General features: G+C 56.2%; 1 protein-coding gene across 1 annotated transcript in view; it reads left to right on the forward strand.

Moving 5' to 3' along the window:
- The window catches only part of Aspscr1 (ASPSCR1, UBX domain containing tether for SLC2A4), a 41702-nt gene extending 29815 nt beyond the window's left edge, over positions 1–11887 (forward strand). Inside the window, exons 8-16 of the mRNA XM_005350889.2 lie at positions 3990–4129; positions 4483–4564; positions 5267–5333; positions 5862–5924; positions 6242–6294; positions 10503–10554; positions 10759–10828; positions 10900–11075; positions 11163–11887. Coding sequence (XP_005350946.1) covers positions 3990–4129; positions 4483–4564; positions 5267–5333; positions 5862–5924; positions 6242–6294; positions 10503–10554; positions 10759–10828; positions 10900–11075; positions 11163–11176 — 717 coding nt within the window. The 3' untranslated portion in view covers positions 11177–11887. The remainder of the gene's footprint in view (positions 1–3989; positions 4130–4482; positions 4565–5266; positions 5334–5861; positions 5925–6241; positions 6295–10502; positions 10555–10758; positions 10829–10899; positions 11076–11162) is intronic.
- Positions 11888–11961: the final 74 nt, after the last annotated feature.

Below are 11961 nucleotides of genomic sequence, written 5' to 3' on the forward strand. Positions count from 1 at the left end.
TCCTGGAACTAGCTCTTGTAGACCAGGCTGGTCTCGAACTCACAGAGATCCGCCTGCCTCTGCGCCACCACCGCCCGGCTTGTTTTTTTTTTTTTTTAGACTGGGTTTTACTATGGAGCCTTGACTGGCCTGGGACTCACTATGTAGATCAGGCTTGCCTTGAACTCATAGTGGTCCTTCTGCCTCTGCCTCCTGATTACTGAGATTAAAGATATGTGCCACCAGACTGGATCCCAGGAGCAGCTTCATTGTTCTAGCCGGTACTTTTCGGGAGGTGATAGATGCTCCAAATGCTCAGGTTCCTGTGCTATGGCTGACTCTTTACAGCTGTGCTCTTGCCATCCTCTTCCTTCTCCTCCTCCTCCTCATCATCATCATCATCACCATTGTCATCATCATCATCCTCCTCCTCACCACCACCACCATCATCATCCTGATCATTGTTATCATCCTCCTCCTACTCATCATCCTCATCATCTCCTTATCATTGTTATCATCATCCTCCTCATCACCACCACCATCATCATCCTCATCATTATTATCATCATCCTGATCATTGTTATTATTTATTATGGCTTTTTCAATATAGGGTTTCTCTGTATTAACTCTGGCTGTCATGGGCTCTATAGACCAGGCTGGCCTTGAACTCAAGAGATTTGTCTGCCTGTGCTTCCTGAGTGCTGAGATCAAAGGCATGCACCACCATGCCTGACTATGCTCTCTTCTTTTAAAAAGGCTTTGGTCACATCCACAGTAGAGAAGCTAAGCTGTCAGTGTTGTGGGGTGGAGCGGCCATAGGTGTCTTGGCGTCTTGGAGAAGAGCCAGCCGCACTCGCCTGTGCCATCCCCAAGCCTATGTCGATCTGGCCTCTTGCTCTGGCACAGCTGCCTCCTGCTGTGCTGTCCAGGACCTTTGATGGTGTCCATGTGCTCAGGCGCCTCCCTTCCAAGGGTGGCTGAGCCCTGTGAGTAACGCAGAGGTCTGGCCTGCGTCCCTGTTGTAGTGATTCATTTAGGCTTAAAGCCTCAAGGGGAAACGCTTCACATTCCCGCTCACCAAAGCCATTGTCAGCGCCGGCTGGGCTGAGGAAGAGCAAGCCAAGGGGGCAGGCGGCCGCTGTTCATAGGGAATCTGGAAATTCTGAGATCGAGGTCATCTCTAAATAGTGTTCACATTTTTTTTTCATCTGTCATCATGTCCTGGAAAATCACTGTCAAAAGAGGAAACTTCAGCCGGCCCGTTTCTGACAGGAGTAACCCTGTGGCCACCAGACCCTGCCGTGACTGGCCAGGCCAGGCTATGTTGAGCCTTCCTCCCAAAGGCTCTCTGCTTGGCCTGGTCCTTTACTCCCGATTTCCCACTGACCTTGTAGTGGCTCCAGCCTGGACACTGTCACAGCAGGTACCCACCTGCTTCTCAGGGGCTCTCCTGTGTGCCTCCTGTGTCCTAGCTGCTTGGAGTCTGGGGTATGGAGCTATGGGAGGCTGCTCAGCTCCTCTGGATATTTCCTGCCCACCTTGCTGACTGTTGTTTTCCTGGGTTCCCTGGAATCAATGCCTCCTTCCTGTACAGACTTTAGCAAGGGGTCTTCTGTCCTGATGTCCATCTGTCACTGTCCCACAGACACAGGTCATCTGCCCTCTATGTCTGTACTCCCAAGCCAACTCTTCCTCAGACACTCTGTGCCTCAGTTTCTTTACCAGTCACATAGCAACCATAATATGGCCTGACCCTATCAGCTTATTCTGAGGACTTGGGCCCAGTGTGCACACGCCTCCTGGGGGGAGGCTCTTTGGGAGGCCCTTCACATTGAGCTCCCTATCCCTCAGTAGACTGTGTGACTGGCTTGGCCTTGGGAGCCTCCTGCCCCAGCGTCTCATGATTATCAGGAGCCCTTTAGCTTCCCCCAGCCCTCTCCAAGCCCCAGTCCAATGGAACACAGCCTTTTGTATCCTCCCCCAACACACTGACTGGGGTTCCAAGACATTATCTGGGATTTCAGCACCATTTAGTGGGAGGAATGGCAAGACAAGCCTCAGTGATGCACTCTGGGTGTCCCACTGGCCTCGTCGGGCATGACTGTCCTTTATATCCTTTCTCCTGGTGTCTCATCTCCAGACTCGAGTTCTCTATTCAGAAGCATCTCCATAAGTACACCTACGATGGGGATGGAATGTAAAACCGCCAGTGTTGGCAGGATGGCAGATGGGAGCCGGGCACCGACTGGGGGGACAGCTGTGTGGCCTCTGCTGGCAACTGCCCTGCTGCAGCCCTCCCTGCCCATGGCTCTGGGGTGATCTTGCCTTGGGAGCACTGTGGGGCTGATGGAATTTCCCCATTCTGTGCTCCCTGGCTGCCCCTGCTATCACTGGTGATAGCGTGATGCTTTCTGTCAGCCCAGTCGCAGACCCTGTGAGGTGCCATGGGGCCTTCTGTAGCTGCTTACTTGGCCTGATCCATGCCAGCAGGTGCCAGTGGACTCTTCACCTTAGCTCTTGAGTTGTAGCAGAGTTGTCCTGAGTGGGCTCTGTGTCTGTCCTGTCCTCTGGTCACTGGGCTCCTGAGCAGAGCAGGAGTCAGGAGGGCCCAAAGCAGTGAAACATGCCAGTTCTGTTTTTCTGATTGAATTCAGCAGCCCTGGGCAGCGTGTGGTGCTGATGTCCCTTGTGTCCCCATCCTGGAAGCAGCTACCCATCCATTGTCCTCCCTGATGCCCTAGACTGCACCTAGGAGCGTCCGGGATTGGCAGCAAGAAAGCATCTCTAAGCTCCTCCAGTCTTGGAGCGTGAGTGCCCAAGGCTACATTTGCCTTTGGGTCCCAGGTTGCTACCACTCAGCCTGGACCGGCCGTCCATGGACACTGCTGCTTGTGGGTCAGGATGTGTCTAGATTCTGCCCTCCCCCTGGAGCCGGGGCAAGAACTGTGGCCATGGGGTCAGCCTGGCGTCTGACATCCTGTTAGAAAGATCTCTGGAGCAGACTGCCCGCAGTGGCTACTGATGTGGCTTTGAAGGAGCAGCCCCCTGGTTAGCCACCTGTGGGCCCCTTTCTTAGCCGTGTAGTCGGAGTCAGATGAGCTCCACAACTAGTGCAGTACGGCACAACGTGGTAGATGATGGAGATGTGGTGTCCCTGACAGCAGCTACGGGAGGACTTCCCAGGAGACTCAGAATGCACTCAGTGTGGACGCATTGAGGAAGTACCTTGGTCCTGGGCAGGGTCAACCTCCCTGGGCCTGAAGCCATCTTCAGAATGATGACTGTGGCTTGGCCGTGCTGTGTGAAAGGCTGCTGGAGGCAGGAGGGAAGCTTGTCCCTAAGAGTCAGACAACTGTCCCTAGGGTCTGGCGTGTGCTGTCACAGCTATGTTTCCTGCAGGACAGGGCCCGAGATGGGTTCCGCCAGCACAGCTGGGCACCTTGGTCCCTGGCCTGGCTCCGTGGGGTGGCTCCGGCACAGAGGAGGTGCCCACCCTCCTGGGCACCGCAATGGACTGGGCCTGCCTTGTAATTTGCATTGCCATTGATGCCAATTAGGGGTGACGCTGTCCCTTCCTCTGTCCCTGGGTGGGCAGAGGGAGGGCCAGCTTGCTCCCCAGGGGAGAGGTGGAGTCAGCCTGGCTTTGGGGCTGCGGCCGAGAGAGGGCAGTAGGGGCAGTTGGCCGGAGTTTTTGCCAACACTCTAATTTGGTGGCTTCTACTGTTCCTCCTTTCTGGAACCCCTGACGTGGCCTCCAACTGGGGTGCACCTCCCCAAGTTGGCATCCTGATCTTGAGGTTCTTCGATGGAGGCAAGACTGTTAGGACATTTACTGGGCTGCTCTGAAGTTCAGTTCCCATGGACAGCACCGATGCCCATCGAGGGCTGATATCAGGGCTTCTATACTGCTGTCCCAAGCCCTGCCCTGGCCCAGTGTTACACATAGGCTGTGAGATGGTGAGCTGGGATGCATAGCTGAAGCCGTATCAGCTGAGTTTCTCTGTTCACAGCCCGTTGACCGAGATCCTGTAGTATGCCACCCTGATCTAGAGGACTTGCTGCAGCCCTGGCCAGCAGAGGTGCCTGATGAGTTCTTTGAAGTGACCGTGGATGACGTGAGGAGACGCCTGGCCCAGCTCAAGAGTGAGCGGTGGGTGCCCCTGGCCCTGTAGTCATCTCCCACGGCTTTCCTCTGTGCTGACCTTCATTTTGGTCCCTTCCTACCCTCGGGGGAGAATAACCCTTATTAAGTCCTTGCAGAGCTAGCTGAGTGGTGGTGGCGCACGCCTTTAATCCCAGCACTTGGGAGGCAGAGGCAGGTGGATCTCTGTGAGTTCGAGGCCAGCCTGGTCTACAAGAGCTAGTTCCAGGACAGGCTCCAAAGCTACAGAGAAACCCTGTCTCGGGAAAACAAAACAAAACAAACAAACAAAAAAGAACTTGAAGAGCAAGGGTGAGGAACTTTTCTGTTGAGAGACTAGGACCTGGCCCTCTTCACCACAGGAAGCGCCTGGAAGAAGCCCCCTTAGTGACCAAGGCCTTCAGGGAGGCTCAGATGAAAGAAAAACTGGAACGCTACCCAAAGGTAAGCAAGGACTCCCTTAAGTTCCCGTGGGGTGACTATGACATGCCCACAGGGCACCACCACATGGGACAAGTGTTCCCTGACTGAGTTGGTGTCATGGCAGGCCTGTGACATGAAGCTCAGGATTGGCCAGCTAATCCCGCAACACACTGAGATGAAAAGCTTTTGGTTTTTTTTCTTTGTAGTGCTGAAAATTGAACTTGGCCTTCTACATGCTAGGCAAGTGCCCCACCACCAACTATCCCCTAGCCCCGTGATGAAAAATCTTCGTTTCTGTGATGTTGTTGTTGTTTGGTAGACCTAGAACTTGCTGTTCTGCCTCTACCTCCCAAACATTGAGATTCCAAGTATCCACTGCCGCACCCAGCCAGTAGAGCAGATTTGAAAGTTAGCAGGTTGCGCTATATTAACGTGTTCATTTGTCCGTTCATCCGTTCATTCCTTCAGACGGGCTCATGCAGTCCAGGCTGGCTTCAGATCTACACTATAGGTAGCAGTGACCTTGAATCCTGAGTGTGAGCTTTTAGAAGGCATTTGCCCATACGTTTGGGCACTTGGTTCTTTTTCCTTGTAGCTCAGGTGTATTGAGAATCACGGGGAAAACCAGGCCTGGGGTAGCTGACAGTTCCTATAGTGGGAACCGAGCGATGAGACCCCTCCCTGTGCTGGGTAAAGCTCTGACGATTCCTTCTGACCGCACAGGTAGCACTGAGGGTCCTCTTCCCCGACCGCTACATTCTGCAGGGCTTTTTCCGCCCTAATGAGACAGGTGAGTACCTGCGGTGGCCTGTGGAGGGTCGCTGTGCCCGCTGGGTAGTTGCAGGCTGCCATCCTTGTTCACTCAAATGGCAATCCTGACCCAAGTCAGGACTTGGCTGATTCTTTGCAGTCCTTGGTCCTGTCCCCAGGGCTCATGACCCTGAGTGTTTTGGACGTGACTAGGTAGGAATTCTCTCAGAAGAAGGCGTCAAAGCCACCAGAGCTGATGGTCTGAGTTACAGCAGGGAGGATGGAGTAGTTCTAGGCCTGAGCCCTGGAAGAGCTCAGCTGGAGGAGTTGGGTGCTTAAGAGACACTGGGGATGCTGTGGGCTTAGCTTGGCATGGCTATCAGTAGGCAGCCACTCTTGCCTCAGGATACGGATCCTGGAAGCAGTCTGTGCTATAGTCTCCATCCAGACTGACCGTCATTGGATCCCCACATCTAGAGGGGTGCTGACCCTGGAGCTGATGTCTCTAGGTTTCCAGCCTTGGTGGTGAGTGTTGGAGGAGTCTGATGATGCTCCCCTTTCTCCACAGTGGGGGACCTGCGAGACTTTGTCAGGAGTCACCTGGGGAATCCCGAGCTCTCCTTTTACCTGTGTGAGTCTCTGCCCCTCCTCCTGCCCCTGCTTCACCTGGCACCGACCCTCTTTTTAGTCTGCCAGGTGTGACCTCCTCTCTGGGCTGGAACTTGTCTGGCTGCCCAGCCCTGTGGTCCCTTGGAGGGAGTGTCAGTGCCCAGGTCCCCAGCTTGGCCCCTTTCCCAGTCCCACCCTGTGGCTCAGGCTGCAAGGGAGACAGTGGATCCAGGAGCATAGCGGCCACCAGGGTGGTGAGAACCCCTTGAACACCAGAGGTGGGAGGATGGCCTTGAGGTGTAGGGCCAGTGTCCTGAAAGACAGCACCTCTCTCCACAGTCATCGCTCCTCCCAAAATGGTCCTGGATGACCACACGCTGACTCTCTTTCAGGTACAACTGCCTCACAAGGGTGCTGCTGGGGCTGGCTGTGCTGGGAGGGCAGGGCGCCATGCTGCGGTTGGGTTGGGAAGGAGCGCCCTGGCAGGCCCTGTGGGTGGGTAATAAAGCCTTTTAGAGCCGGTAAATTCAGAGGGAGCAGTGAGCCTCTGAAGTTGTTTCTGACAGGGCTTTCCAACCTCCTCCGCTTCCTGCCTGGCCCCGGGGTGGGGATGGGCCTGCCCAGCTCGCTGCCCTGCTGTCCTGGCCCCTGGCTGCTGTGGGACACCCGCCTCCTAGCATCTGAGTGAGGAAGGGGCTTGGCAGCCTGGTCCTGGAGTGGTGCCGAGAGGAAGGCTGGGGTCCCCGGCTGCTGTTGGTCCTTATCTCTGCCACCACCTCCTGGGTTCAGCCTTTTCCCCAGGACCGCAGTGATCTCTGGTAGGAATACCATGGTTGGCCCCAGGCTTTTCCTTGGGGCCTCAGGAGGTCCAGAGAGCTCCCAGGCAGAGAGGCTACTTGACCCTGTGCCCCACAGAGCCAGGAGGGATGAATGCCTTGTTCTTCGCCCCTGGGAGAGCAGCTGGGGCCTCCCTAGCCCCTCTGGCCTAATGGTTTTCTTTTCAAAATCTTCAGATATTTTAATTAACAACAGAGGCGCCTGAAGGCCTCTACAAAGGTCTGGGTTGGGGGTGACAGACTCCACTGGCTGCCTGGAGCTGCCACCCTTGGGGTAAAATGGGGCTGGGAGCAAGCAGGCCAGCACGCTGGAAGTTCACCAAGGGCTGTTGAGGGAAGAAGTGGAGCCACATGGCTTTGGAGTAGTGGAAAGTAGGGAGGTACCCAGAGTGGGCCTGTGACCCTGTGATTCCCTTCTTGGCTTCTGAACCTCCAGGCGCCGGCCCTCTTCCTTCATCTCTGCCCCTCCCAACCTCCCTGGCCAGCCTGTTGATAAACATTGAATCTGGAAGACGCTTTGGGATCGAGGGCCAGTGCCCAGTCCCCTTCCCCCCCCCCAGCCAGGATTTACATGCACCCCCCAAAGCCCCAGGGTGCCTCTCATCCGCCTCTGCCTGATTCCCGGTGACACTGCCCTGCTCCTAGCAGCCGCCTCCTTTCATCTGTCGGCTCTGTCTGGAGCCACTGGGCCTCCCGAGGGGTGGCATCCCTGCCCGCTCCGCTCTGCTCTGCTCCAGTAGGTGAGCAGGCATCGTCCCTGGAAGCTGGAGCTGGGCTGGGCTCTGCTGCCCCGGGTGGTCCACAGAGACCATCAGGGGTCCGTGTGGGCAGTGCCACTGCCTCAGGAGAGCAAGTGGGGGCAGGGAGGACTAAGACCACAAAAAGGTGGGAGCAGAGCCCTGTTTGCCCTGTAAACTTGCTGGGCCTGAGCCCTGGTCCCCTGCTTTGCCTCAGTCCACCTTCTTGCTCAAGGCTTTGTGGTGTTTTGTTGATGCCACAGGGAGGGAAGTCAGGCAAAGCAGGAAAAGCCTAGAGACCCTGCGCCCAGCCCCACATAGCCTGCTATACTTTCTGTAGCTTGGAGAGGTCTTGCCTTTCTTGCCCTCTGGTCATTTGCCACCCCCATCCCACTCTGAGCTCTAAGTAGTCCTGGGAATGTAGGGGGAGGATTGTAGCTTGAAACTTGTAGTCAGGTGGTCAAGTCTGTCCACTGCTTCTCTGTGTGTGTCTGTGCTGGGGTCCTGGCCAGTGTTAAGTTCCAGTGTGAGGCAGAGTGGCCCATGGTGGGCTGTGGAGTGAGCAGAGGGTGGACTCCCATTTGTTGGTTGGGATGGTCTTCTGTCCATTTGTCCCTTGTTCCATTGGGGCCCCAGAAACCCAATCAAATGGGCAGGCACTGAAGGGTGACAGAGAGGATGAGTTCACCCAGGAGCTGGTCCTAGGGGCCTAGAGGGCCCCCTTGTGGGAGAGAACTCTCTCCCCATGCTCTTCTGAACTCCTGCCCCAGGCCGGAGGGCATCCTATCTTCAAGTTCAGGGAGAGGCTCTGTGAGGCAGGCCCTGGACTCTGTGCTGCTGACAGCCAAACAGTGCCCAGAGGACTCCTCAGGCCTGCAGCTGAGTCTGCTGAGACCCCAGCCAGGGATTTCCCTGTCTCCTGTCATTGGAACACAGGCCACTCTTCCTCGGAAGGAGACCTTACCAACAGGCTGTCCCACTATTCCCGCCCTTGAACGGGCTTGATTCTGGCCATGGCTGGTGTGTAGCCAGGGAGCTTGAGAATGCAAAACCCTGAAGGGGTTTGGTCCTGGGGAGAAAGAGGAAGATAGCAGCCTTGCTTTTGGTTATGAACCAAAGTGATGGCTGTTCCTGTGGTCCTGAGGAGGACAGAAGCTCCCACACTGTCACAGGGGACCAGCTGCAGGGGGAGGTCAGCAAGTCCACTGCCCTCACTTCTCCCTCAGCTGGGGCTGGGTGGGGCCAGAGCCCACAGCTGGCCTTTCCTCTCTGTGTTCTGGGTTCTGCCTGGCCCTCTTTGAGCTTCCTAAGCATTTCCAGGTAAGGGTCCAGTCTTAGAGCTGCCACATGGCAGCTGCCTCCTCGGTTACTTCCAAGGGAGCCCCCTTGACTGGAGCCCGAGGACAGATGAGATCTTGTGGATGTGCCAGTCAGGCTCACAGAAGTGCTAGAAAGAGGGAGGCCATGGTGTGCCTGTGGACCCTGCTCAGTTGTTGGCCCTGAAGACTAGCCATTCTGGGCTGAGGAAGGCCTCAGCACTATCCTCGATGCCCCCTGCTTGGATCCCTAGCTTCCTTCTGGCGCCTGTCCAGGGGCACTAGGGCAGCCCCCCGCCCACCCCACAGGCCTCCTCTCACGAGGCTTTGATCGCAGACCTCACAATTGCGTTTCAAAGCCTTCACCGCCCTTGTTTGTGTCCCTCTGCTGCCGGCTGGAGGCTGAGGTTTCAGCGTTCCTAGGCCTGGCCTTTGAAGCTTGCTCTTATTAATCTTTTAACATCCCCCCCCAACCCCACCCACCCCGCCCACCCCTCCAGCCTGTGGCACTCACAGGAGCCTGAAGCCGCATGGAAAGAATGCCCTCAGCCTGCAGCTGCAGCCCCTTCCCAGGTCCTGCCAGGCTCCTGGCTGCCCTGAGTCTTTGGCCACGTCAGCCAGCCCCAGCCGCGCCCCCCACTCCTTCCCCCAAGACACAGAGACTGAAAAAGAGGAAAACATTCTGGTGTGTGATACTAGGGCCTCTTGGGCCCCTACAACTCTGGGCTGTGCTGTCACATACCCTGTTACGGAGGGCTCAGAGCCTCGTGTCCAACGGTGTCAATGGAAGCAACCCTACCCATTTCTCACTCCCACGCCACACCTGTGCCCAAGAAAGCAGGGCCAGTCCCTGGTTAGAAACCCCATATCCTCCACCCCCTTTGGTAGATGTGGGTTAGAGGCTTTGATCCCAGGCATTCAGTTGCATTTTTTTTTTTTCCAAAAAACGGTTTCTCTGTGTTGCTTTGGAGCCTGTCCTGGAACTAGCTCTTGTAGACCAGGCTGGTCTCGAACTCACAGAGATCCGCCTGCCTCTGCCTCCCGAGTGCTGGGATTAAAGGCGTGCGCCACCACCGCCCGGCTTCAGTTGCATTTTCAAAGCACTAGCTATCCTTGTTTGGGAGGAATAAGAGGAGCTTGTGCTGGTCCTGGCTCCAGCTTCCTGCTTGGTCCAATGGTGACAACCCTGCCTGAGCCAATGTCACTCACAAGGAAGCATCTCTCAGCTCATGGCGTCTCTAAAGCAGCTTGATTTTGGGAGCCAGCCCTTGCCTCATGCCTGGACCTGTTCCCTAGGGCACTCCTGTCTCCCAGTGCCTCTGGGTACATTCCTAACTATAGAGATGCTCCAATCCATAGCCCCCCACTCTTATTTGGGGGGGCATAAGTGGGGTGAGTTGTATGTCTTTCCCACTTCCGTGTCAGGCTGGTGGAGCTGACTTGCACTCAGCAGCTCTCGTCTCCTCTGACCGCCTTGCCAAGGTGTACCCAAGTCATAAACTCAGTGCACCGTGGGCTTCCAGAGTGACATAGGAGATCTGGTACTGCAGCTGGGCTGTGGAACATGGACGAACCACAGTCACACTAGTGAAAAGTGGTCCACAAGGGTAGAGTGCTAGAGGAAGGGATGGGATTGTCTTTGAGAGACCCCAGCCTGCTGAACACTGCTGGTTTGGCCCTCTGAGCCCTCCCTGCTCCCTGCCTTCCTTAGGCAAACCTCTTCCCTGCTGCCCTTGTGCACTTTGGAGCTGAAGAAACAACAGGTGAGTGAGGCTTCACCTCTGACCCCTGCCAACAGGGCTCACCCAGAATCCCAGCTTCCCTGATGTCCAGATCAAGATTCCTTAGAAAGCATTCACACTGAGGGCCTTGTGGGCTTGGGCATCTGCAGCCCAGTCCCCACCTCCCTGGGGCACTGGGTGGAGGTGCAGGTCTCACCGTGACTGAGGGTGGCTCTGGCCTTGAAGGTCTCTACCTGGAGCCTGGACTGCTGGAACACACCATCTCCCCGTCTGCGGCTGACATGCTGGTGGCCAGGTAAGCTCCTAAGGGGTTGGGAGCCCCGCCAAGGCTGTGCCCACCACCTACCCTTGGCCTCTCACCCCTAGGTGTATGGCCCGGGCCACCGGGTCCCCACCTCTGCTGCCAGCCCCTAACCCTGTGTCCCTGGAGTCTGAACCAATCACTGAGGAGGGGGCATTGGGGCCCCCAGAGCCCATTCAAGGGGCAGCCCAGCCTGTGAGGAGAAGCCTAGGCAAAGTGCCCAAGTGGCTGAAGCTGCCAGGTGCCTGCCTGTCCCGTACTGACTGGGTAGGAGGGTGGCTGGGCAGCAGCCCAGGAGTGGGTGCTCACTCTGGTGTTTGTATCACAGCCGGCAAGAGGTGAGAGCTACCAGCCCAGAGAGGTCCTTCATCAGCCACAGGATCCCACCCCACCCACCCCGAGCAGGAATAAAGACTCGCGCTTCTCTCAAGGCCCCCCGATTTTCTTTTCTGCAGAACGGGCCCTCAGGCCTCCATCCAGCTCGGTCTCATTCTCTGCTACCCAAGGACCCCTGGGAATCCGGCTGGACCACAGGGTGTTTCTATGTTAAAAAGCTGAGGTATCTCTGAAGGGCTTGAGAAGGCCAGAACCCTGGGTAGGCCAGCTTCCTCTTCATTTATATCTGACCTCATTAGCTCCTTTACTGAATGGACCCAAGCGTAGGAGGAAGCCTCCTTGGCAAATTATCTACAACCTGGGGCCATTCCAAGCTTCTGGCATACAGCCATGGAGGAAGCAGGCACTTAACCACAAAGCTACCTTTGGCTGTGCCTGGCCTGAGGTATTCTGGTAGCCCTGTCTGTATGCCTTCAGTGGGACGGCAAGTCCAGTTCCAGCACGTAAGCTGGTAGGAGCTCTGTGTCCACCAGCCTGCCAGAAACCTACTGAGGACATGGACACTTAGAGCAGCCCCATCCACCCAGCTAAATCCAGTCTGACCATGGCTTTCAGAGGTTGCCCTGAAGTCTGTCTAGGCCCTTCAAGAATAGTCATTGTCAGCCGGGCAGTGGTGGCGCACGCCTTTAATCCCAGCACTCGGGAGGCAGAGGCCAGCCTGGTCTACAAGAGCTAGTGCCAGGACAGGCTCCAAAGCTACAGAGAAACCCTGTCTCGAAAAACTAAAAAAA

This window comes from Microtus ochrogaster, chromosome 7 (assembly GCF_000317375.1).
Source record: "Microtus ochrogaster isolate Prairie Vole_2 chromosome 7, MicOch1.0, whole genome shotgun sequence".
Classification (NCBI taxonomy): domain Eukaryota; kingdom Metazoa; phylum Chordata; class Mammalia; order Rodentia; family Cricetidae; genus Microtus; species Microtus ochrogaster.